The sequence below is a fragment of the Leuresthes tenuis genome, unplaced genomic scaffold (assembly GCF_036924035.1).
Source record: "Leuresthes tenuis unplaced genomic scaffold, fLeuTen1.0.hap1 SCAF_15, whole genome shotgun sequence".
Lineage (NCBI taxonomy): Eukaryota > Metazoa > Chordata > Actinopteri > Atheriniformes > Atherinopsidae > Leuresthes > Leuresthes tenuis.
Window position 1 is genome coordinate 5,746,440 of NW_027325369.1, and position 26,218 is coordinate 5,772,657.

A 26,218-nucleotide genomic window follows, 5' to 3' on the forward strand; every position below is an offset into this window, starting at 1 on the left:
TTAAGAAAACATAGGGTTTTCAGATGTTTAAATATTAAGCATGCTTCTGAAATGATGATTTTGACATAAACATGTCACTTTTTCTATCTTCCCCACCACAAAAGCTATCTGCAAACAAGGATGCAGTCCCTTGCATGGGATATGCAACATACCTGGGGAATGCAAGTAAGTCAGCTCTAGTTCTGTTTTTGTCATTGTTTCCATGTACCAGTTTGTTCAGCTCACAATATTGCTGTCCTGTGATGTAAAATATGATCTTGTTTTGATGGAAAGCTGATAACAATTGTTTTATGACTGAGTTGTGTGTGTGTGTGTGTGTGTGTGTGAAGTACCCCCCCATCCCTGCACCTCCATGCCTCAGCTCCAGTCTAATGCAGGGCCTATTGTTCTGCTTCCTGTTCTAAAGCTAGCTTGCTCCTGTTCGTACACAAACACACGCACACACACATAGAGGCAGGCCTGTTGTTTCTGCTGCTCGTTTCCTCCCTCGCCCTCCTCCTTCCAATGTCTGCAGCCCACATCACCTCTTCCTATCCTGGACATTGTTATGGCTGGCACTCTCCTGTTAGGAAGTATGGATTCCACCGAACAAGGGATGTAAAAAAAAAAGGGGCATGGTGGGCTAATTCATCGTAACTGATCCTATTGAATATTCATGAATTGATAAATATATTGTATGGAGGTGGTATGAATATAATCATATTGTGTACAACAAGAAAGCTTATCCATATTGCTTATTTAAAAAAAAATAAAGTAGTACAAAACACTTAAAGACCACACATCTGTATCCTCACTGAGGCTGACTGATACAAGAAACTCATTAAATGGACCAAAGCCAGAAAAAAGTTAATTTTGGTGAATGACGGCAAGTCACGTTGTACTTTGCTGTGTCTTATGTATTTTTTCAATGCAGAGTATCTTCTCTTGTGTCACAAGCACCATGCTTACGGAGAAAAGGTAGAAAAGACCTCCTGTTAATAATATATTACATTTTATAATGTATTTTTATTATATATAAAAATAATGATTTTATATTATATATATATTGTAACTAATGATGGATAAGATTAAAAGGGGAGCTCTTAGTCTTATGCATTCCTGTACATTGGAAGTAAGCTATGTGACAGCTATTTCAGTCACTCCAGAAAGAAACTCAGTGGGTCTACATGATGAGATTAATTCGATTATAGCTATAGTTGGATTATGCTCCTTATTTGAGCAAGGGAAATTATCCAAGTATATATGGCGGTGAATAAATCAAATCATTGGAATAAAGCATGTCATACCCGGTACAATAGGTGGTGCTGTACACATTTCAGCTATCGCTAATAGAGCCACTTCCAGTTGACATCTTCACCACCAACAACAACAAACTCAGGCATTCGAGAAAGATGGCGAACGAAGAGCAAGATGAAGCTACGTCCCTCTACATTTCGTTAGTGATGAGCATTGTTATTGCACTAACGTGATGCACAACTGCACATTCTCCATCGCGTTGTTTGTTTCTTTCCGACGGCGGCGACAATAAGAGTATTATCATCATCTCCTCTGACTTGCGGGTCACGACCCCTGAAAAAAATCTCGAACATGTGCAGAACGCTCGATCCGATCCACTGTTGTCTACATGTAGAGGGCTGTAGCTTCATCTTGCTCTTCGTTTACCATCTTACTCGAATGCCTTAGTTTTTGTCACTGGGTCATCCATTACAATAGGGACTTTGCATAATTATCACAATTATTATCAGGCACCCATGTTAATGGGGATCTTTGTTGATAAGAATGTGTTGGCTGAAAGTCAAACGTTAGCAGCCACCCTCTGCTTTTTCACTTTTAGGCTGATCAATTAAATGTATTTTTATTTAAGCCTTTGGAGTGTTTTCTTTGTCTGCATGAATTATAATAAAATCAGGTCTGGACATGTAAAACGCATTAAGTCTGTGCAGGTGAGGTGGCTGCAACTCATAGAGGTGGGCAGACAAACATGTAAGACTTGATGGGAGCTGGGGATTTTGTATGCTAACAAGTTGACCCCTTGTGAGACTCCTGTGTCTTTAAGATTTAAGAATGGATATAGGCTGTAAAATTAAGTAGCATAATTAGGCAGAGAAGTGTAATATGGACGCATAGGAGGCTTGAAGAGTCTTCTCCATTTAATAAAAAAGTAAACATGCATTTGGTACAGAAGCTATGTAAAGCTGGAGAGGAGGCAAGTTAGTTTTGATTAAAGACGAAACTTTACTTTGCAAGTAGACGCAGGAGAGCATTAGCTTTACGAAGTCAATCTGCACACAATCACTCACACACACAGTGCCAGGTGTTGTAAGAGGCCTAGGGAACAGAGGGGGAGAATGTTAAAGTTCCTTAAGGATGCAGGGTTGATTTAACTGAAAGCTCATAAAACAATGACACTAACATTTCTCATTGAAAATGGCCAGAGGATCAGCAGAGAGAAACACCCTGGAATGTGTCTCAACATGTGATTTGGAGCTTCACTACTGTCAGGAACACACACATGCATGCATGTTATAACATATTAAATCACCTGTCCAACAAAACTAGAGCAAACATGCAGTACCTGATAAAATCATGAGAGAAAGATGTTTTTCCTAATTATCCTGAAGAAAGAATGATTTTTAGGTTGCGTTCAGTAGAGATAAAACAAACAATAATCTTACAGTCAGGATGTAGTAGAACTGATTATGCTGATCAGTTCAGGTTCAATGGTTCACAAACTGGAATTGTCCTTTAGAAATATCATTTGGAAAGGCTTAAACAGATTCCATCACTTCCACTTCAGTTTGATCCATGGAAAATCTACTGGTGATAGAAAAACAGTAATCAGTGATAGTACTATAAAAGGTTTCGCTTAGAATCTGATGTGAATGATCACAACATTAGTCCACATATTAGACTTATTTTGAGATTTCAGATTCAAAAGTTTGGTCATAAGCCTTGGGATGGCTAAACTGTCAATAATAAGGTATGAACCTTATACACTATGTCATATACTGGGGGCAAGTCTGTGGCAATTTGGTTTCCGTTTGTGGTCTCACATATGAATTGATTTAAAGCTCCAGAAAAAGCCACTAAGGGGAGTTTGCATCATAAAAACAAAGCTGCTTTCTGTTTAAATTAAATAAAATTGTGTGCCAAAGTTAGAAAGCTGTTGAAATGATAACCAAAACTACAAATATAATGTCAAAAAGTTGTGATAAACCAGATTTATTCTGTTGGTAAGCAATGCAAACAAGCTTTTAAACATATGTCAAACAAATTGAGGTGATTTCGCTGTTGGAAAAGTTGAAAAGCCAAATAAACTTGGGAAACAAATAAAGAGAAACAGACTAAGGGTTAAAGGCCGACAGAAGCAGAGAGAAGAAGAAACTGAGAGAAACGGGGAAAAAATCATCTCAGCCTTGCAGAGGGAAACTAAAATTGTGTGTTTGGTATCTTGTTTCTTACACACAGCGCATTCACAACCTACGCTCCCTCATGTGACACTACTAAACATGTAGCTAGGCAACAGCAGGCTAAGTCCGTCTGCTGGATTTGGGTGCAAGACTTGCCTGTAAATAATTCAGTGGTCTTACATGCACACACAGACTCTCCAACAGCCCCCTCTACCTCTGCCCCTGCCCACCATCCTCTGTCTCAGGGTGTGGTGTGTCTGAGGGGCAGCACTGAGGCGGGTGTTGTGGGCAGGCGGGATATTTTAGGTTCTGGCTGGCCCCCACAGCCCCCTCAGTTGATGGGACAGCAGCAGCCCGTCGTCGGGGCTTGTGGGTTATGCCACCCTTGGCTTGTGGCTGCCTGAAACCATTTCCATGCGCTCCCAAACTGCAGCCAGACAGACTGTCCACACTGCCACCGCTGCTGCACGGCTGACAGTGTGCAGGGTACTGCCGCTGACCGCAGAGCCGGACAACAGCACATACAGCTGTAAACAGTGCAGAGCCCAGTGACACACACTATACTGCTGCAATATCAAGCAATGTGGTCATACATGCAGTTAAATACCTTTGAGTTTATAATATGTGCATTAAAAAAAACATAACATGACTGGAATTCAGTACCAGCTCCTTTTTTATTATGTAAATTATTCATTATTACCACTTAATATTGCACTTGTTAATTCCAGCCTCATTAAGTTAGACTCTAACCCACATACACGACAACAGGGAAACCACAAATGTACAGTTTGCTAAAAGGATTTGAGAACCTAGATGTTCCTCATACTTGTTGATTGTTTTGTATTGTTCACATAAAATCCCAAATTGTGGTTGCAATACCAGATGACTATGTTTATCTCAATTTGGTGCATTTCATCAGGCAAGGTTTCTTTTTTATTTCTTATATGTTAAAAGTTTTCTTTTTAAACTTAAACGTCCATAAAAAACTTTATCTGAATGATATATAGTTAAAAATGTAAAGTTTCAGATACACATGAAAAGAAAATTAAAGCAGATTATGCATCATACTTTTTGATAGTTTTCAGAACTGGGTGTACTGCAGCTCACTACCAGACCTGATCAGCCTGGTGCCTCCAGTCCGTCACTGTCTTCAGCTACCCAGCGTACTACACAGCACATTACAGCTCACTACAGAGTAGTATATCGCTCCTGTTTGATCTGCATCTATTTTGAAGTGTTTGTGAGAGTCGGAGGTGGGGGAGAGTGGGTGGAGAGGGAGGTGGGTTGTTACCTAAAATAGGTCCGACGGAGAAATGACAGGACAGGTGGGGGCAAGGTTACTGCTGGCCTTGGAATAACAGAGTGCTGCCATGAACCAACAGATTAGCTAACCCCTTCGAAGGCCTCCCCTTTAAGATGACTAACCCTCGTTCCACAAACCAGCCACTCATTCCAAGTTTGACCTCAACTCAGCTCACGACACAGAAAGAGGGCTTAGAGAAAACATGCAACTCATGACAAGGCTGAAAAGATGCAACTGCAAAAAAAAAAGAGAAAATATAGTAATATCTTGTGGGTTTTATCAACAGCTTCAGACCTTATTAAAAGTCCTAATGAGTTCACTTCACTACAGTATTACTGACCATTTTATGATGTATATGCTTAACTCAAAATGTGATATTTTGATTTTATTCTTTGTTTTTTGTTTTTTTACACACTTTTACCCAAAGAAAAACATACGAACCTTATTTAGAAAGAAATTACTTCTGAAGAAAGGTCTTGCTTGCAAAAGTACTTCAAAACATGTTGAAAACTTTTTAGACAAGAAAACATGCAACTTTAAAAAGAACAACCGAATGTCTTCAGTCAGAGGCTTCTTCAGCTCTGCTACAACAAACAAGTGGGCACTCCTGCCAACTGCAACAGTCCCGCGCAATGATTGTTTATGACGATTATTGACCAATACATATTCATTTAAACTTCAACAGTGTCATATCTTGACACACATTGACACATATATACACACACACACACACTCACTCACACAAATATCAACACCGTATTCAGAAATACCTCGTAGTGATGTGTGTCCTAAGATTAGAAGCTGCAGAAGACATGCCATTCACATTGATGAAGATGTTTATGTGGCAGATTACTTTTGCAATGTTCTGCTTCATCAGTATTTGTTTATTTTCTCACCCTTTCTGCTCAGCATTTGGCCTGCATGTCCAACGTTTGCTTTTTGAAGGGTTGTAATCCTCAATTGTGCTTGTTAATTAGTTCAAGTAAGTAACCAGTGAAGAAAGATTGTGTGACGGAACAAGCTAAGACAGGCAGAAAAGGCAGAAATGTGTGTGAATGTATTTTGGAACACATATATTTGTCAAGTCTCTCTTTCACAGACAAGACACCAGTAAGTCTCTTTACTAAAATTATCCCCAAATGTTAGTTATTTTCACGAGCCCCTTCAAAGCTCATGTAAGTTTGACATAAAAAAAATAAAGGAATTTTAAAAAATCTTTGTGTACAGGTGCAATTACGGCTGGCAGGGCCAGTTGTGTGATGAGTGCTTGCCATACCCTGGCTGTGTCCACGGTACCTGCAGTGAGCCCTGGAAGTGCAACTGTGAGAAGAACTGGGGAGGCCTGCTCTGTGATAAAGGTCAGACTCTGAATGTGTTTTTTTTACTGACAAAAATAAAACACGTCAGACATTAATCTCTTGCTATTTTGAAGTTCACTATCAGTAGATAGTTCATTTAGATTCTTGATGTCAAGCTAATATTGGCAGATATTTTTTGCCGTGTATTTATAGAATTATTTAAGTGTTTTTCTACGCTTAGATGCTTGCTTTTTACAGCCATTAATTTCTATTTTTTCATTTGATTTTAATTTGAATAAACAAGACCATACTTCAGCCGGATTTATGTAGATGTAATGTAATGTGTGAGATGTTAAACATCTTCTACAGCAAAAGAGAGTTTCAGTTACTGAAAAAAAAAACAGTTTCAGTTGTCAGGCTGTAATACTGCAAGAAAATCAACATAAATCTGTTGTGCCCTGGAAAAATCAGCTAAAACATGCAAAATCATTCATATTGTCCTAAAAAGTTTGATTTGCATTGTGCCCAGAGAGTTGAATGAGAAGTTACCGTGTGACGGGTAAATCTGCAGTAAGCTAATGTTAAGACAAGATTTTCATTCTTTCGCATTGTTCTTGTTTCACACAATGAAATCGTTTTGGGCGACGACAGCTCATCCTGTTTAGTTGTTGTATTTTTGAGGTTTAACAACACAAAGCTGCAAAATGATCAGGCTGGTTACATTACTGTTCTGTACTGCACAGATCTGAACTACTGTGGGACCAATCGGCCCTGTAAGAACGGAGGAACATGTATGAACACAGAGCCAGATGAGTACAACTGTGCTTGTCCAGACGGCTACTCTGGCAAGAACTGCGAGATTGGTAAGTCTGTAAATCAAAAACACTAAAAGAGTTTTCGTGTCAGCACAATTATTTCAGAATTCATGACAAATAGAACGAATCGTTGTAAGATTTATGGCTTTCTTTCTAGCCGAGCATGCCTGCGTGTCTAACCCCTGTGCCAACGGAGGGACGTGCCATGAAGTCCCGTCAGGGTTTGAGTGTCACTGTCCTGCTGGCTGGTCTGGGCCGACCTGTGCAAAAGGTGAGAGGCACAGAAGATGACTGATGTTTGGTAATCTGTACTGATAGTATGAACTTTGAATGTGAACTAGCAATATAAAAGAGCCCTTTCCTTAATTTCTCACTGTATGAAGTGAGACTGCAGTTTCTAGTTGACTAAATACAAATATTTATTAATTTGTTAAGTGATTGGGATAATGCCTTGTACATTATTATGAAATATTTCAGACACAGATGAATGTGCCTCCAGCCCCTGTGCTCAGGGCGGGACCTGCATCGACATGGAAAATGGCTTTGAATGCCTCTGCCCTCCGCAGTGGACGGGCAAGACCTGCCGGATTGGTGCGTCTCTTGTTTTTTCTGCTGATTAGTGTCATGTAAAGCGAGGCCATAATCCAGCCATTTGAGTATCTGCTGATTTATTTGCAGCTGAAAATCACAAGAGTTTGTTTTCCCAAATTACATACAATGGCTCTGAGGGGGTGTTTGGAAATATGTACCATCGTACTTTAAAAACCTGTTGCATGTTGGATGATGGTGTGTTTCAGTGTGTTGCACCTACAGTGAATGCAATGCAATCCAAACTCATGCCATGAATCCCTTTTGCTTGCTGAGTTACAGCCTATATGGCTGTTTGGTGAGGCTTTGGATCTGTTGTCATAATGCAGTAATGCTACTGGTTGGTTAACCAGTAGCATTACTGTAAGACGTCCAATTAAATTCAAATGTGTGTGTTAGGGTATACGCACGCTCAGCAGAGATACTGGCTGGATATCTGCAACTCGAGCCAGGTGACTTGAGTAAAGCTAAAAATAACCTCCCGCCTGGCAACTGCTTGCCTTGGGACCAAATATACTCCATTGGGGGGTTATCTTTGGCTCCAGACAGGGCATAACAGTGGAGTGTGTACACTACGGTGAGGCAACGCCTCAGCACAGTGGAGCCCTCACCTCTTTCAACTAGACCAGGAAACACTTTATAACCTTTAAACATGTGCAGGGAGAAGAGGAAAACAGCAGCTCCTGTTCTCAGGGTGCTTTCCTTTTCAACGGGCAGGGTGATACCTGTGAGGGAGCAGGAGGAGATGGGGCGGTGGTCGGGGGAGCTGGGTTTTTGGGAAAGGGTTCAGGGTGTTTCATTTCAGCAGCCTAACAGGTGCCACTTACCTCCTGGGAGTAGTATTAATGTACTGTGTTGGTTATAGTGGGCGAGGCGGCGCGGCGAGCGCTGCCTCTGAAACTGACCACTTGGAATGCCGCAGGTTGGCCTTCAGGGAATGCAATAGACAGACATTAACCCTGAGCGAAAGGGTTAGGATAGAGTGGAGCTGGGCGGGGGTGAGGGGCAATGGAAAACTGGAAGGAATAAAACCTCTTCAGACATGAGCTTCACACTGTAAATGTTCCAACAAGTTGACTTTTTATAAAGACCCTGAGTAATAAGAATATTTAACAATGTCATTGAATCCTGTCAGTTGAACGAAAGACTTCACCACTTCCTATATCAAATCTTTATACCTAAGACTAAAATTTTTCCTCACATAAGTAACATTTTGAGTTTTTTATTCATAAGGTAACAAAACACACACCAGCTATTTTAAAAATGTGTTTTAATTCGGAAAACTTTATTGAATAAAGAAAAACAGGAAATCGGAGTAAGAAACAGTAATGAGAATCTGCACAGTGCTGATATTGAACATAAGTAAAGGCAAAAGAAAACAGTTACTGACCTGCAACACAAGTCTACATAACCACTCAATGTGCACTAAAAAATGTATTGTCCCATCTCTTCATGAGTCTTTATTAAGTATTTCTGTGGTCGAGTTCTTTGTTCAAAAACTTCACAGTGATTATAAGAAATAAAATCAACAGTGGTTTATATCCTAAAAGCAGAAGTGAACATATGGAAGTGAGGGATGTGAATCCTCTGCTCTTAATTTTGGTGGGATGTTTTAATAAGAAGCTGTGCTTGGTGATGGGGCTTTTGGTCAGGTTCTTAGTTCTCATTCATTGTCTTTGTCTCTCATTTCCACTTTGCAGACATTAATGAATGTGCAGGGAAGCCTTGCCTCAATGCTTACTCTTGCAAAAACTTGATTGGTGGATATTACTGTGCCTGCTTTCGTGGATGGGTGGGCCAGAACTGTGACATCAGTTAGTATCAATCCAGTAAATCCTTAGTCTTCAGCCTCTTTCAACCTGTTTACATCACTAAGAGCTGGGACCCAGCCCCCTAGCTCGCTAGCCTCTCTTCCAATCCCATCATACAGTAAAGTAGAGTTTCCTCTATAAATCTGTGACATCACATAGTTTTCATTCCGTGTTTTAGTGAGTTAAGCTTTGGGTAGTTAACAGTGAACATGTTATTAGAATATATTTACCAAAAATATTACTCTGTTAGCATTACCCAACGACAACTTTAATGAGGCTTTGACAGCAGGTGTTCAGCTTCTACTGGCCAGCACAGTGTTCGATATTCTTTGACATATTGTATAGCTGTAAAACACAAGAAGACTATTTAGCTTCTCAGGAAAAGAAATCCATTGAGTTACAAATCCAAGTGGAAGAGAAGCTAGTCAGTCAAGTGTGCTGGGCTTTGACTCCTTTCAGTCTCTTTCACACCTTTGATTGCTGTTTATACCTGCCACATCCTGGGTAACTGCTCTAGGCTTTATGACTAAAACAACTTCTTTCCAAGCTGTTAAACTTAGTAAAATCTTTGGCAGTTTCCCTCAGCAATTTGGTTTCAGTGCACATTCTTACATCTCATCTGCACCTCTGACTCTACATCTCTTTCAGGCGTGAATCACTCTGCTTTGATTGTATCGACCACTTACCTGCAGCAGCTGCATGTTACACCGCCAATATGTGCCCCTCCCCTTTTAATCAAAATCAATGAAACTTTCTGTTTTCCTCACAGATATGAACAGCTGTCATGGACAGTGTCAGAATGGAGGGACCTGCAAGGTGAGGCTCAGGCAGTTTTTTCTTCTTTGTCTGGCTTATTACTGAACAAAGTCATCTGTTAATTAAAACAAGTGTTTATGAAACACATATGTACAATTTTTAAACAAAATTGAATCCCAGTTTGTGTTTTCTTGAATTTCAGCATTATTTACAGACTGTTTTTACACCTTACAAATTTCAGCTGTTTGTGTTAATATGAATTATGTAAAAAGGACTAGAATTTAAATTTAGCCTGATTTATCAATGTCTAAATGAGGGTTACAACTAAACACAAGGTTAAAATCATATTTAGTGCTCACTAAATAAGGACAAAATTTGAAAAGAGTGGCTCTAGTGTCCTCTGAAATCTCAAATACAATCCAATATGTGTGCATCTCAAATATCAAAATGGTAACATATTTCATTTTAAAGGTGAAATTTTACCAAGCTGTGAAATCCTTTTGGAAACTGCTGCACTTGACTTGGAGAAAAGCTTCTCTAAATCTGTGGGTTGGACTTTAAACTAACATTGAGTGCCAATGGTTTCATATGACTTCACACTTCAAAGATACCATCCTCGATTATGTTACTGTTCCCAGTATCTCCATGTCTCTGTAACAGCATATAGTTATTTCATTATTGACTATTCTTTTGATTATTTTTGCAATTATCAGCTGTGAAAATGGGTGTCAAGCTTTGTCTGAAATCCAAATCCATAAAAGCAATCAGTGTTTAGCATATTTCTTTAAGAATGTCAGTTGACTGACTGGCTGCAGATCAGTTGATTGACTGTGTTATTACTGACTGTGAATCCCATTCCTTGTTTCTTTACCAGGATAATTCCAGAGGCTACCAGTGTGTTTGTCAGCCAGGTTTCGTGGGCCGGCACTGTGAGATTCAGAGAAACCGTTGCTCCAGCAGTCCGTGTAAGAACAGCGGCCGCTGCCACGCCCTGCTGGATGGGTTCATGTGTGAATGCCCGCAAGGTTTCATTGGCACAACATGTGAGGTGAGGACTGCATCCAGCTTGTATAGATACACTCTTGAACAGTTTGATTAATCTACTTATATTTCACAGACGGAGAGAATGTGTCTGATTTTCTGATTTCATCCCTGAAGATGCAGAATGATCCTTGTAGCCCAAACCCCTGCCACAACAAGGCTCATTGCCACAGCCTGACAGATGACTTCTACTGCAGCTGCCCAGATGACTATGAGGGTAAAACCTGTTCAGAGCTCAAGGACCACTGCAAGACCAACAAGTGTCGAGGTAGCAAAGAACCCTGAGATCTTTAAAATTTTCTTTGAAAGCTGGTGATAGATACCTCAAACCCTGTACCCTGCTGATTGTCTATCTGTTTTTCATTTCCATAACCCAAAGTGATTGACAGTTGCACTGTTGCTGTTGCAACCAATGACACCCAGCAGCCAGTGTGGCACATCTCATCCAATGTGTGTGGACCACACGGCCGCTGCATCAGCCTGCCTGCTGGGAACTTCAGCTGCTCCTGTGATCCAGGATTCACAGGCACCTATTGCCATGAGAGTGAGTCATTATTAGCTTCACACACAAACACACATATTCTATATTTATCATCAGTTCCCGTCACTCGGAACCACAAGTCTTATCGTAATTCAGACTCCCGTTTCACCACTCAACACTGTCTTAATTTGGTTTACAGCTAAAGAAAGAAACACAAGTAGGAATTCCAGAGGAAAGCATAAGCAACCTTTGGTTTTGCACTTTCACAGGATCCTTTTTCACTGCTTGTTGCCCAACCTTAAACAAACTCAGTTTTTGTAACTCTACTTACAGGTCTATGTAGATGTGTTTACTTTAAAAAAATGCCCAGAACAAGATAATGAATCATTGTAACAACACATCAACAAAGCAATATAAAACATAGGCAGAAATTGGAAATCAAAACTTTTTTTGGGATACATGTTTAGTACAGAATCTCCACTCTCTGCCTGCAGACATTAATGACTGTGCGTCGTTGCCCTGTAAAAACGGAGGCACTTGCATCGATGGGATCAACTCCTTCCAGTGTTTCTGCCCAGATGGCTGGGAGGGTAGTCTGTGTGATGTTGGTGAGTATGTGTGGCAGAAAAGTGGATTTGGATTAGGTGCGATGTTATGTCTTGTTAGCAAATAAAGTCCCATATTATTGGTTAATACTATTTGTTTAATTGGCTAGATATTTTTCTTCATCAATTCTCATAATATGAATATAGTTGAACTGAATTTAACTGTAAAACATTGGATTGTGATCAGAATACAACTGTACTAATTCTAATTACACTGCATTTAACTTGTTTACTTCCTTTTTTAAAGTCCTTTGAGATGACTTGTGCTGGAAAATTGGTGCTATCTCAATATGCTGAACTGAAATTAATTGAAATTAAATATATTGAGATAAACAAAGGAAGAATGAGCATTAGTTTTAAGATCTACTGGGGCAAGTGTGTCAGCTGAGTTTGTCTGAATCTCTTAATTTTAATGACATGCGGTACACCAATAGGTATCACATTTGATGATACTATTACTTACACTTGATGTGAAGAGAAAGAACTGACCCAAAAACAACAATGTTGTTAGTTAAATGAATAAACTTTTTTTTTTTTTCTTAGTATAAAATAGATTAACATTTTCATTGCAATTTTCAGTTTGTTCATAGATTTTTCATATCTTATAATAATATCTCCTTCTAAGACCCATTATTGTATATCACCTGTGTAAGCTTTGATGTTTTGTACAATTTTATTTCTCTGTTCCAAATCTTTTAAACGGTCATGGGCTTAAATGTTTGTGATTTTTCAAATTCATAGCAAGCAAATTTATTAATCTGACAGCTTGTCTTTCTTAAATATTAGTGAACTCCAAGTCTAAAGATCCGTGCTGTTTAAGTATAGAATTAGAGTAATTCTTTCTTTTGACAGCAAAAGCAGGAAGCTCTAAGTGAAACGTTTGATATAGCTTGTTTTTTTAGTTATTCCTTACAAAACCTAAACTACTGTCTGAGGCTGTCTGGATCCAAACTGAAATTCAATGAGTTCTTTCTTTCTTTACGCTCCACCTCTGAACAACATGTCATGAAATCAAACTGTTAATTTTGCATAAACTAAGAGGCTGTTGTTTTTTCTGTTCAACAGATGTGAATGAGTGCAGTAGAAACCCCTGTCAGAATGGAGGTCAGTGTGTCGATCTCCTTAACGACTTCTACTGCAACTGTGTAGACAACTGGAAGGGAAAAACCTGCCACTCCCGTAAGTTAAATCTGTGTGAATGACAAAATACATCCATGTGCGTATTGGCTATTTATCTCTGAGAAATTCTCAAACTGGAAACTCATCACTCTCACGCTGTGAAGTTTTATCTAATAAGTGTCACTCAACAAAAAGCAGTGTAGCATCTTTTTCTTCACATCCCATGCTCTCAAACATGTCAGGTCTTATATATTTTTACTACTTCAGCTCCTTATTCTTTGTTTGGATAAAGCCCTCACTGTTTGCTGCACAGACATGTTTTCCTCCTCTGAAGTCATCTTTGGTGCTGAACTACACGCTTCTCAACACTGGCACAAAGGCAAATGTTTGCAATCTTTTTGCTATGCTGCTTGCTGTCCAGGTGAGAACCAGTGCGACTCCAACACTTGCCGTAACGGAGGGACGTGTTACGACCATGGAGACTCTTTCCTTTGCAGCTGCTCCTCAGGGTGGGGTGGGAGCACTTGCAACACAGGTTGGACTTTGGCCTTTGGCCTTATTCAGCGTAATAATGTAGTGTATACAGTATATGTGTAAAAAAAAACAAAAAACCTTGTCTTTACTTTTTTTTTTAGCCAAGAACAGCTCTTGTGACTCGGGTCCATGTGAGAATGGAGGAACCTGTGTTGGAGGGGGAGATACTTTCACTTGCATATGCAAGGATGGCTGGGAGGGACCCACTTGTGCAAAAAGTATGTGCACTGTTAAGTTGTCTAGAATGAATATATCCAGTTGTGAGGCTTACATGGAATATATAGATGCTCTTTTATACAAATAACATTCGTACTCGGACAGCTTTGACGTTTGAAAAAAAATGGAAGGTTAAATTGAATTTGTCATCCGTTTCTCTCTTGCAGATGTTGATGACTGCAATCCACATCCCTGGTAAGACCCATTTAATTACAACATTGCAAATACTTACCTATTTAGCCACTATATGCTGATGCTTAGAAGTGGCTTTTAAAATCCACTTGTCGTTTCTTATTTTCAGAATAGCTTTTCTTTTTGTTAATGTTTGGTTGAAGTGGATATTTCAAATATTTGTTTCTATTTCGACCTTTGTAATGTGTCTTTTTGTGATGAGTTGTATGTTTAAGTTGCCTAGTTAGAGCATTTCTCTGCATTTGCACACAGCATATTGACTATTTTTCTGCTGAATTTGAGTTCAGCATTTCTGCTATCAAACTGCATGTTGAACTTGACTGTACTTGATGTGGGAATTCAGCCCTGTGGAGTGCAGCACCCTTGATTCTCAGTATTACTACGAGTAAGAAAGAGAAACCACAGTAGCTAGATTTTCATAGCTTAGGTCCAATTACCTGAAGTGCATTGTTTTAAATTAAAGGTGCATTTAAACAAGGAACATTACTTAAAAAAATATATACATATATTTTTTATTAAAATCAAAATAAACTAAAGTTATCATAAGATTGGAAGAAACAGCTATGATGTTATGGTGTTGTGTTATGTGCGTTTACAAGATTACAAGCCTGAATCCGTACTATAATACCCCTCTGAACTTTAAAATGGGATTGTAAGTCAATATACCATCCAGTCTGCTTTTACTTCAGTAGGTGAGAAAGAAAGAGAAATGCTGATGAGGGACTATAGTTTTTATTGTTGAAGTCTTTGATTCCAGCCCCTTGTCAATTAAGCTGGAGAGCAGGATTTACATGAATGAAACGTTAAAGACATAGTGGAAAGTCATAGCAGACAACCATTTAAGGGAAGAACTACAGGGAGAAGCCAGCTGAATCAGGTTTGCTTTAAGTCTTAACTCGGCCCAGTGTTCAGTTGCCATATTTTGGCAGGATTCATGTGTACGCTAACATTTAACAGTGGGCATGCTTGATGTTTCAAGTTGTCATGACAGTCCATCATGAGATCAAATATATGATTAGTCAAATCTGCTGCCACTAGAAGGTGAAACTCTTCTTAACTTTCCACAGTAACGCTGGCAAAGCAACAGACACACAATTCAATTTAGGAATGCAAGAAGTCATCCCATTCAAAATGAAGAAGAAACGGGGCCATGAAAGCTTGAAGCATATGGATGTGAATCCTGTCTCAAAATTCCTTGTGCACCTTTTATGATGTCCCTTCCCCCAGAGACTGGCTTTACAACTGGAGGTGTGGTCCAGCAGATCCCGCAGTACATCATATATTGGATGTGATGCTGTAGCGGTCAGCTTATGTCTTTTGCACTGAATCAAGTGTGACTTGAGTTGTTATTATTATTATTTTAGAATTTGTTAAAAAAAATATTCATGGAGGTTCAGAAACAGCAGAGAAACTACTCTGGACAAAACCCTCCCCCTTCGCCCCCACCCCCTTACTCAATCTCTCCTTCAATGACTGACAGGTGGATTAGTGGTGGTTTTGGTTATAGGGTGAGAACGTGGAAGGGGGAAGACAGTGTGATGAGACACCCCTCTCCCTATTCAATGCCCCGACCTGGGGCGAGTTGTAAGGAGTGGAGGTGTTAAGATGTGGGGGTGGGGGTCTCAGTATGTGGTCTGTATGGATTTACATATGAAGTCCAGACATTGATCTGAAATCAGCTTTAGCTTCAGCCTGCTGCCACTCAGTCTCTTTAAAATTGAGCGGTTTGTATACTGCCACATTTACAAAATGGGTTCATTTATATAGATAATTATTTGAAGCCTTGTATAATTCAGTGTCTTCAGTTACCCATTGAAAAGAGGCCCTGTTTTTTCACTTTGTGGATTAGTTTTAACGCAAAGATGCAAAGCTTGAGATAAATTACAGATGGCTTTCCAATAGAATCATAAAATTACTTACTCATAAAATGAATGTTCTGTCACTGGATTATCAGCATCTCAACTAAATATCATCACTGGTCTTTAAGTGACTTCCATTGGAACTACCAGGTCTATGTGAGATTCTTCTAAGTAATTATTAGAACAAGTAAACCACAGCAGTTGAACATATATAAACTGCTGAGGTGCTCAAAGAACTGGATGGGACAGATTCTGCTTTGATTTTTATATTTCCCTTCCATTAATCTAAATGTTTTTAGATACGATTATCCACTAAATAATGTAATTTCCAGTTTTTAAACATATCTCTCACACACATCACATCCATTGCTCTTCCTGAGCTAACTGACACTTCATACTCTAAGGAGAAAGAATTTCAAACCTTTTTACCTGCAAAAAGTTTCATATGATTACTGTCATACAAATGGTTTTCAAAAAGCTTACTTACAAGGAGATAACTCAGAATCAGAAAAAACTTTAATTATCCCGAGGGGCAATTAGGAGGGCAAAGAGCAACGCATACATTTAAGAGCATGTTTAATGAAATAAAGAAGGGGGAAAAAAATGTAATCTTAAAAAATAAATATGTACTAAAATACTCAAGATGGGTGGGATGAGCAGCTGTGTGGTAATTGCATTGTATGGTATTGCACATTGTTGTAATGCACATCTAACTAGAGGCTTTAATACTGAAACAAGAGTTAAGTTTTTAAATCAGGTGTTTCATTTTGTCTCCTTTTGCAGCTACAATGGTGGCATCTGTGTCGATGGCGTGAACTGGTTTCGTTGTGAATGCGCCTCAGGATTCGCAGGACCGGACTGTCGCATCAGTGAGTCTCTGGGAACCAGAGGGGGCTTGTGGTCGGGGTCAGGTGGGCGGGAGGTTAGAGGTGAAAGGCCGCCGCGGGGGAGCGTGAGCCGATTGTTTCGGGGCGACAGATTAGGAAGCCTTTTAGGAAGACGGTCTTAACCTCTCCCCTTCACGCTTAGCTGAGGTCAGGGCTGAGGTTTGTCAGACGGGTCAGTGCGCTCTCCCGCGGTCTTCAGGGAGAAATCTCCTTAGAAAAACCTTTTCAGAACCAGAGTGTTATCCAATTGAACCGTTTCAAACCAAACTGGTGTCAATCTATTGTGCAGAAAGTGATTCTCTGGATTCCATCATTCACTGAATTCTTTTAGAAAAACAAATAAATTTCTTCAATCTTGCTTTTTTCTCATCTTACTTTACACCATAGAATGAGGAAGACTTAAAGGAGAAAGGAACAATATGAGTATGACTTGTGTTAAGTTAAACTGAAAAATGATCATATACTCATCATAATAACATAACAATGGGTATTTTATGAACAAATATAATAAATTGTTATAAATGAGCTGGATTAACAAGTCTAGATCTGGTCTTTTAAAGTAAAGGCTTTGTGAGTTTATAATTCTGTGTATACTTTCTCTCCTTCTCTGTTTAGATATAGATGAGTGTCAGTCGTCTCCTTGTGCTGAAGGTTCAACCTGCTTTGACGAGATCAATGGCTACCGCTGTGTCTGCCCTCCAGGACAAGCTGGACCTCGCTGTCAAGAGTGTAAGTCTGACAAATCTCACTAATCTACATAACTGCTTCTGTAATGGTGGACACAACAAATCTATTGTAATACTTTGAATGATCAACAGTTTGATTTGAATTTTTTTAATAAAAAAAAAAGAAATAAAAAAAATCGGTTGAAGAGGTATTATACCACTGCCACAGCTTTTTCTACCATAATCTTTTGATAAACCAAATACTGAGCTCATCTATTGTTGCTATGTTTGTTACATCCTACAAATTTGGTTGTTCCTGAGTTCTCCAGTCTGCCACCTCCTGGAAACCTGCAGTAACAGTGGCAGTGTATAGCGATTGCCTGCATTAGTGTGTGACTAAAAAGCAAGAATATCCTCGGCCTGAGATGCTTTTGTCGCTTCCGTTGAATCTAAGATGGAATAGTTTCTAAGTTACTGGAAAAACATAGCTTCCTTTATAAAAAAAAAAAAAAAAAAAAAAAAGTTGAAAATATGTACTTTTTACAGTTGCACCTAATTTTGGGGTAAAAATCTGACTTATGATCAGGGAGTAATCACCTCTTTTTGATAAATTCTTCTTTCTTCTGTCTAGTCATCGGACTTGGAAAGTCGTGTCGTCACGCTGATCTGCAGTATCCTCATGGCAGTCGGTGGGAGGAGGAGTGCAATGCCTGCCAGTGTATCAATGGAAACGTTCACTGTTCTAAGGTTTCACAGAATTCTTATTTTTCCCATTTTGATTTATCTACATTTCTATAGATGGACTGAATGCAAAGGATGGATTGGTTTTTAACCTCAGTGACATCAATGGTCTGACTCCTTTACAAAATCGCTGAATCCGTGTTCTTCCAGGTGAGGTGTGGTCGTCGGCCCTGCATCCTTCAGAAGGCTCTTTCACCGTCGGACACAAACCCTCAACCCTGTCCTGGAAATCACGAGTGTGTTGAGCATCAGTTCCTAGCCTGCTTCTCTCCACCTTGTCATCAGTGGGGTGTGTGTTCCACACCAGACCCCCCCACACCTCTGCACACCCAGTGTGAGCCCAACAGTGGTTACCTCGACAACAGCTGTGCTCACATCACGCTCATCTTCAAAAAGGACAAAGTGCCACAGGTAAATAAGTAATACAGATCAAGGTGCTCATGTACCCGGCACAGTTGGAAAATTAGTTCAAATCTTGTTTTCTTTGCAGCCATAAAGACATTTTCTGATATTTTTTTCCTTTTCTGACAGTATGATGGTACACACTGTCTTTTATTGTATATGTCATCATAACTCCCTGCATAAAAATGTCCAAACTCCAGGAAGTAAGACACACAAGTGCAAGTGTGTCTTCAGTTAGTCCCGTGGCTGTTTTACTCACCACATGGGTCATGTGGTTATAAAGTTCTATGCATGTTAAAAAAAATCCATCCCTCCGACAGAATAGGATCCTCCTTTCTGTGCGAGGCATTATGATTGGCTGCATCTTCAACAGTCTTAGGAGGAATTAGATTCTGTGATTGTTCCTCACCAGCACTGAAGAAACTAATCTGGGTTATGTTTGCGTGTGTGTGTAACAGGGCACCACTGTAGAGAACATCTGCTCGGAGCTGAGGTACCTCCCTGTGACTCGGACACTGGCGGAGGAGCGAGCACTGCTCATCCTCTGTGACCTCTCCTACTCCACAAGTGACGCTGTGGAGGTTGCAATGGTAATTGCTTCCCATACTTGTCCACACATGCATACTTCATATAAAGTATAAAGAATTGTTTGAGGAAATCTGTAGATACGTGCTACACAGAACTTGACATGAATTAAATTCAGTGAATCTCTGGTTCAGTGGACACTGCTATCTACATGTATGCAAAACTGGTATTTTCAACAGCAGTAGTGTTAGAAGTGGTGGAAGATTAATTCACACAGGAACAAGCAATAAGAAGTAGGCAATTTCATTTTGTGCGCTCATTGAGATCAAACTGTATGTAGACTTTCTTTCTTTCTCCGTCACACTTTTCCACTTCTTTTTTTCAAGTTGAATTAAACAGCACATAATCCATCACAGCAAATTGTTTCAAATTGGATCTTTGTTCTTGATAATAAGAATGCAAACAAGGAAAGAAAGAAAGACATTTGAAGCTTTTAACAACATCTGGAAGAAATTTGGCTTTTCTGGTGGAACACCTTGTGGATCTCTGTCTCTTTTCCCCTGTCTGCTCTTCCTTTTTTCTTTTTCAACTTCCATCTACTATAGTTTTGCTCCTTTCTCTGTCATCTATTACATTTTTATCTGTACACGTGTCTTACGTGTACTCGTTGCTTTTACTTGTGTTCTTTCTGCTCCCTCTTCTTCCTGTTGTCAGCCTATCTATCTTGGCCACCCAGACTTGAGGGAAATCAGTCACTTTGGAACTTTAATCTCTTAATAGAGGGGGTTAGTTCATGCTCTTCTAATGTTTGCAAGCCTGTTTTGAGCGACAGATACAGGAAAAGGAGTGGCAACACTGAAATCCACCCAAAGCCCACAACAAGGCTTTCATTTAAAAAGGACAAAAAAAAAAAAACATTCCTACTCTCCCTGGACTCTTGTTGCAGCAAAATGTATGGACTAATTTTAGACTATTCCTGAAATCTTTTTTATGTAGTGAATGATGTGAAGTGCAGGCCTTTAACCTGAGCAAAGAAGGACCACATTTTTATGTCATGTGTGTGTCATGTCAGAATTGTGGGAAAGAATATAGTGTGAAGGCTGAGTCTAGTGTGTTAGACCTAAAGTCTACTCATACCAGCAATAAAATGAATCCAAGTACCTAATGTGTACTTTAGCACTCCGCAATACAAAAGGAAATATCTCTTTTTTTTTTCCCTGCGCCATAGAGATCCATATATATATATATATATATATATATATATATATATATATATATATATATATATTATGGCATGCCGTTCAGGAAATTAATCTTTGAATATATGGAATGAAACTTTGAATATATTGAATGAAACTCTGAATATATTGAATGAACCTTGAATATATTGAATGAAACTCTGAATATATGGAATGAAACTCTGAATATATTGAATGAACCTTGAATATATTGAATGAAATTCTGAATATATTGAATGAACCTTGAATATATTGAATGAAACTCTGAATATATTGAATGAACCTTGAATATATTGAATGAAACTCTGAATATATTGAATGAACCTTGAATATATGGAATGAACCTTTGAATATATTGAATGAAACTCTGAATATATTGAATGAAACTTGACTGACGTCAGACTTCACGGAAGTGCCTGCAGCCATCTTGTCTAAGGTGTGGATACTGTGGCGAAAAGCGAATGACAATTAGTCAGTCCGCTCGGAATTTTGTAGGATGAATATTAAAGTATGAGGATATCATTAACACACTGGCGAATGCATGTACGGGCCAAAATTCTCCCGATAACCCTGCGCGTTCTTCTAACGAAGAAGTCGTGGCAGACTTACGACATCAGGCCAACCTCAGCATGCCTTCAACCTCTCAGGAGTGCCCCAAAACGGCAATGCAGGCTGAATATTTAGTTAAGTAATGAACGTATATGATGATCCGTGACACAATGTCCACTTTGGGCACGATGCATTTGTCTGTCCGCAATCTGCTGTGAGTAACGTGAACAAAGCTGTGTCGCGGATCATCAAATACGTTCAATACTAAACTAAATATTCAGCCTACATTGGTCTATGAATGTGGGTGATTCTTATTGTATCTAAACAATATATAGCCTGCATTGCCGTTTTGGGGCACTCCTGAGAGGTTGAAGGCATGCTGAGGTTGGCCTGATGTCGTAAGTCTGCCACGACTTCTTCGTTAGAAGAACGCGCAGGGTTATCGGGAGGATTTTGGCCCGTACATGCATTCGCCAGTGTGTTAATGATGTCCTCATACTTTAATATTCATCCTACAAAATTCCGAGCGGACTGACTAATTGTCATTCGCTTTTCGCCACAGTATCCACACCTTAGACAAGATGGCTACAGGCACTTCCGTGAAGTCTGACGTCAGTCAAGTTTCATTCAATATATTCAGAGTTTCATTCAATATATTCAAAGGTTCATTCCATATATTCAAGGTTCATTCAATATATTCAGAGTTTCATTCCATATATTCAAGGTTCATTCAATATATTCAGAGTTTCATTCCATATATTCAGAGTTTCATTCCATATATTCAAGGTTCATTCCATATATTCAGAGTTTCATTCCATATATTCAAGGTTCATTCAATATATTCAAGGTTCATTCAATATATTCAGAGTTTCATTCCATATATTCAGAGTTTCATTCAATATATTCAAGGTTCATTCAATATATTCAGAGTTTCATTCAATATATTCAAAGTTTCATTCCATATATTCAAAGATTAATATCCTGAACGGCATGCCATAATATATATATATATATATATATATATATATATATATATATATATATATTATGGCATGCCGTTCAGGAAATTAATCTTTGAATATATGGAATGAAACTCTGAATATATTGAATGAACCTTGAATATATTGAATGAAACTCTGAATATATTGAATGAACCTTGAATATATGGAATGAAACTCTGAATATATGGAATGAAACTCTGAATATATTGAATGAAACTTGAATATATGGAATGAAACTTTGAATATATTGAATGAACCTTGAATATATGGAATGAAACTCTGAATATATTGAATGAAACTCTGAATATATTGAATGAAACTTGAATATATGGAACGAAACTTTGAATATATTGAATGAACCTTGAATATATGGAATGAAACTTTGAATATATTGAATGAAACTCTGAATATATTGAATGAAACTTTGAATATATTGAATGAAACTTGACTGACGTCAGACTTTACGGAAGTGCCAGCGGCCATCTTGTCTAAAGTGTGGATACTGCAGCGAAAAGCGAATGACAATGAGTCAGTCCGCTCGGAATGTCGTAGGATGAATATTAAAGAATGAGGACACCATTAACACACTGGCGAATACAGTACGGGGCAAAAATCCTCCCGATACCTCTGCCCAATACCGTTCTTCTAACGAAGAAATTCGCTCCTTTTTTAATCGTGGCAGACCTGCTACAACAGGCCAGGCAGCTGTTTATCAGGCCAACCTCAGCATGCCTTCAACCTCTCATGAGTGCCCCAAACAGTCCCTGCGTGCGATCTCCACCCGTAAACAAGAAAGGGCCCAAGACACAAGATGTAGGAATAGCTAGGCTTTCTTTAAAACTACATGAGGGCTCTTTAGTGCATTTAAAAATGTAGCTCATATTCTATATCTCAGCGCTCTGACGCGGCACTTCTCCGGCACTGCTGCGGCTACAGGGATTTCGTAACCTGAAATAGAAGCCCTTCAAATATTGTTGATATACAGTAAAAATCACCCACATTCTTAGACCAATGCAGGCTGAATATTTAGTTTATTATTTAACGTATTTGATGATCCGCGACACAACTATGGGCACGTTACTCACACAGCGGTCTGCGGACAGACAGACAAATGCATGATGAGATTATGCCGAAACTTTGAATTTATGGAATGAAACTTTGAATATATTGAATGAAACTCTGAATATATTGAATGAAACTCTGAATATATGGAATGAAACTCTGAATATATTGAATGAACCTTGAATATATGGAATGAAACTCTGAATATATTGAACGAAACTCTAAATATATGGAATGAAACTCTGAATATATTGAATGAAACTGAGAGGTTGAAGGCATGCTGAGGTTGGCCTGATAAACAGCTGCTTGGCCTGTTGTCGTAAGTCTGCCACGACTTCTTCGTTAGAAGAACGGGCAGGGTTATCGGGAGGATTTTCGCCAGTGTGTTAATGATGTCCTCATACTTTAATATTCCTCCTACGAAATTCCGAGCGGACTGACTCATTGTCATTCGCTTTTCGCCACAGTATCCACACCTTAGACAAGATGGCCGCAGGCACTTCCGTGAAGTCTGACGTCAGTCAAGTTTCATTCAATATATTCAGAGTTTCATTCAATATATTCAAAGGTTCATTCCATATATTCAAGGTTCATTCAATATATTCAGAGTTTCATTCAATATATTCAAAGTTTCATTCCATATATTCAAGGTTCATTCAATATATTCAGAGTTGCATTCAATATATTCAAGGTTCATTCAATATATTCAGAGTTTCATTCAATATATTCAAGGTTCATTCAATATATTCAAAGTTTCATTCAATATATTCAAGGTTCATTCAATATATTCAGAGTTTCATTCAATATATTCAAGGTTCATTCAATATATTCAGAGTTTCATTCCATATATTCAAGGTTCATTCAATATATTCAGAGTTTCATTCCATATATTCAAGGTTCATTCAATATATTCAGAGTTTCATTCAATATATTCAAGGTTCATTCAATATATTCAGTTTCATTCCATATATTCAAGGTTCATTCTATATATTCAGAGTTTCATTCAATATATTCAAAGATTAATTTCCTGAACGGCATGCCATAATATATATATATATATATATAATACAGTAACGACATTTTGTAAGAGTCTAGAGTCAGCTGAATAAATTGGTGACAGGTTAGGGTGTCACAATTGGGTATAAAAGCATCAGTCAAACATGTAGATATTGTGATAAAAGTATGATTAATAAACACATGTTGGAATTTTGGAAAGATGAATGCTGCTGACAAAGCAAAATCTTTTCCTGAGATGTTCAACATTTATTTCAGCAGGCGAATGCTAAATCTGCACCACTTACAACAGGCTTCTTATATCCCTTTTCGACCAAAGCGGCTGGTTCACAACTGGTGCCAGATCCAGTTCAAAGTTGGTTCGAGCTAAAAGCTGACTGGTGCTTGTGTTTTCTAATGCTAACTGGTACTTGTGAAGGGCGATACAAACACGAATAACATTGAATGTTTCAAGCAGGATTTACTGTTAGAAAATTCTTATTCAGAGGGTGATTGTGAATGCACATCTTGGAGCATTCACTTACTGGGCTGATGATATGAACCATTAAACAGCAGAAAAATGAGGGGGGCTCTCAGTTCATGCTCTTCCACCACTAATTCAATTTCACATCCATATTGATGCACAATTTTTTATTAATCTCTCTTGAATCAGACTAAATGCTAAACTGGCTCTGGATTTTCAAACATGACAGTCACAACATTTGAGTTGTCCTGGTTGGTCTCTATAGCCCTGCCACCAGTCCCGACATAAGCGGTTCTTTGCTCTGCAAAGCAAAGAGCTGTTGCTAGTGTTGCACCAGTTTTTCAGGAGCCAGGAGCCAGAGCTTTTGCGGTCCAAACAGAAAGAACTGGTTTTAAGTTAGGCTCTGGCCCCAGACCAGCACTGTACTGTGTTAGTGGAAAAAAAACACCTTTAGACACAGTGTTTGTGCTTGACTGGTCAGATCTATTTAAAAATGAAAATGAAAATATGTGGTGCATCATGAGAATTAGAATTAGACGACAACAATCACATACTTTTTAACTGCTGAATATGTGTATTGAGCAATACTGGACTTGGATCAATCTGCAATTCCAAAAATTTTTATCCTCAGTTCGTTTTTTGAGTTTTGCTGGCATTCATGTTTTACACAGTGAAAGTCATTACTTTGGACTTTTCTGTAGAAATTTAACGGTGCAGGCATCCTCAATTAGTTTTCAGAACCTCATATACATCTTGTATACTCAGTCCAGGGTCCCTGTGACTTGACGTATCAGCCAGTCTGGGAGGCAGGCTTAGAGGTGTGGGAATGAGCTGCTGATTTCCTCAAGAGAAGAAAAGAGGAGTGTTTGTCCCCGGGCAAGCAGGGAGCACAGCTGGCCTCCTCACTATTGTTTGTCCTAATTGAACTACACAGCACAAAACTAATCCCTCTCTGTTCCCCACTCCACCCTCTGCTCTCACCCTCAGTACCTTATTAGGCAATTAACTCCACCCTCTGTGGTCTCAGCAGGGGTGTGTGTCCCCAACCTGCCAGATGTTAGAATGAGAATATCTTTTATTCTGACAGATGAATGTGTTTTTTTTCTTCTCCTTTTTTTTGTTGTCCTGTATAGCCTCAGGCGAGACTTACCCATTTGGCAAATAGGACTTTTTTTTTGCAGTCCATTGACAGTTTCTTCACTTACCCAAAACTTTACTTTATTACTTTATAATAATAAATTACTTTACTTAATTCCAGAATAATATCAAAGGGTATCACAAAGCTTGAAAGGTAACTTATTTTAATCATAATGAAATCCAACTTTTAGATGAAAACACATTGTCGGCAAAGCCAACCATGTCAGTGGAGCAGGAACTGATTCTCAAACAAAAACCACTTAACTCAACAAATGCACAATATTGCCATCATGGGGAACTGGACTTTAGTCAGTTTTCTGGGTTTGAGTTATAAAAATCTGACTATTTGGCAAAAAAATCTCAGATGACATCACCACACTAAGGCAATCAGAATACACACACACACATATATAATACACAGACACAGACAAGCTAAACTTTAATGATCTGGATACCTAGAAATACATTTTGGGGAAGTGAGGTATTAAAAGGGCCCCTGACAGGAT

At 38.8% G+C, this 26,218-nt stretch overlaps 1 protein-coding gene across 2 annotated transcripts in view; it reads left to right on the forward strand.

The window, feature by feature from the left end:
* LOC140269877 (protein jagged-2-like) overlaps positions 1-26,218 on the forward strand; it is a 61,673-nt gene that overhangs the window by 30,941 nt on the left and 4,514 nt on the right. The window contains exons 5-24 of one of the 2 annotated variants that reach the window (XM_072364885.1): positions 105-165; positions 5,941-6,071; positions 6,755-6,874; positions 6,984-7,097; positions 7,304-7,417; positions 9,115-9,228; positions 9,995-10,041; positions 10,856-11,029; positions 11,140-11,290; positions 11,402-11,566; positions 11,998-12,111; positions 13,174-13,287; positions 13,649-13,762; positions 13,863-13,979; positions 14,145-14,172; positions 16,812-16,897; positions 17,531-17,644; positions 18,212-18,327; positions 18,472-18,732; positions 19,182-19,313. In XM_072364885.1, the coding sequence (XP_072220986.1) occupies positions 105-165; positions 5,941-6,071; positions 6,755-6,874; positions 6,984-7,097; positions 7,304-7,417; positions 9,115-9,228; positions 9,995-10,041; positions 10,856-11,029; positions 11,140-11,290; positions 11,402-11,566; positions 11,998-12,111; positions 13,174-13,287; positions 13,649-13,762; positions 13,863-13,979; positions 14,145-14,172; positions 16,812-16,897; positions 17,531-17,644; positions 18,212-18,327; positions 18,472-18,732; positions 19,182-19,313 (2,387 nt within the window). The remainder of the gene's footprint in view (positions 1-104; positions 166-5,940; positions 6,072-6,754; positions 6,875-6,983; positions 7,098-7,303; positions 7,418-9,114; positions 9,229-9,994; positions 10,042-10,855; positions 11,030-11,139; positions 11,291-11,401; positions 11,567-11,997; positions 12,112-13,173; positions 13,288-13,648; positions 13,763-13,862; positions 13,980-14,144; positions 14,173-16,811; positions 16,898-17,530; positions 17,645-18,211; positions 18,328-18,471; positions 18,733-19,181; positions 19,314-26,218) is intronic. The other variant, XM_072364886.1, reaches the window with a different exon arrangement.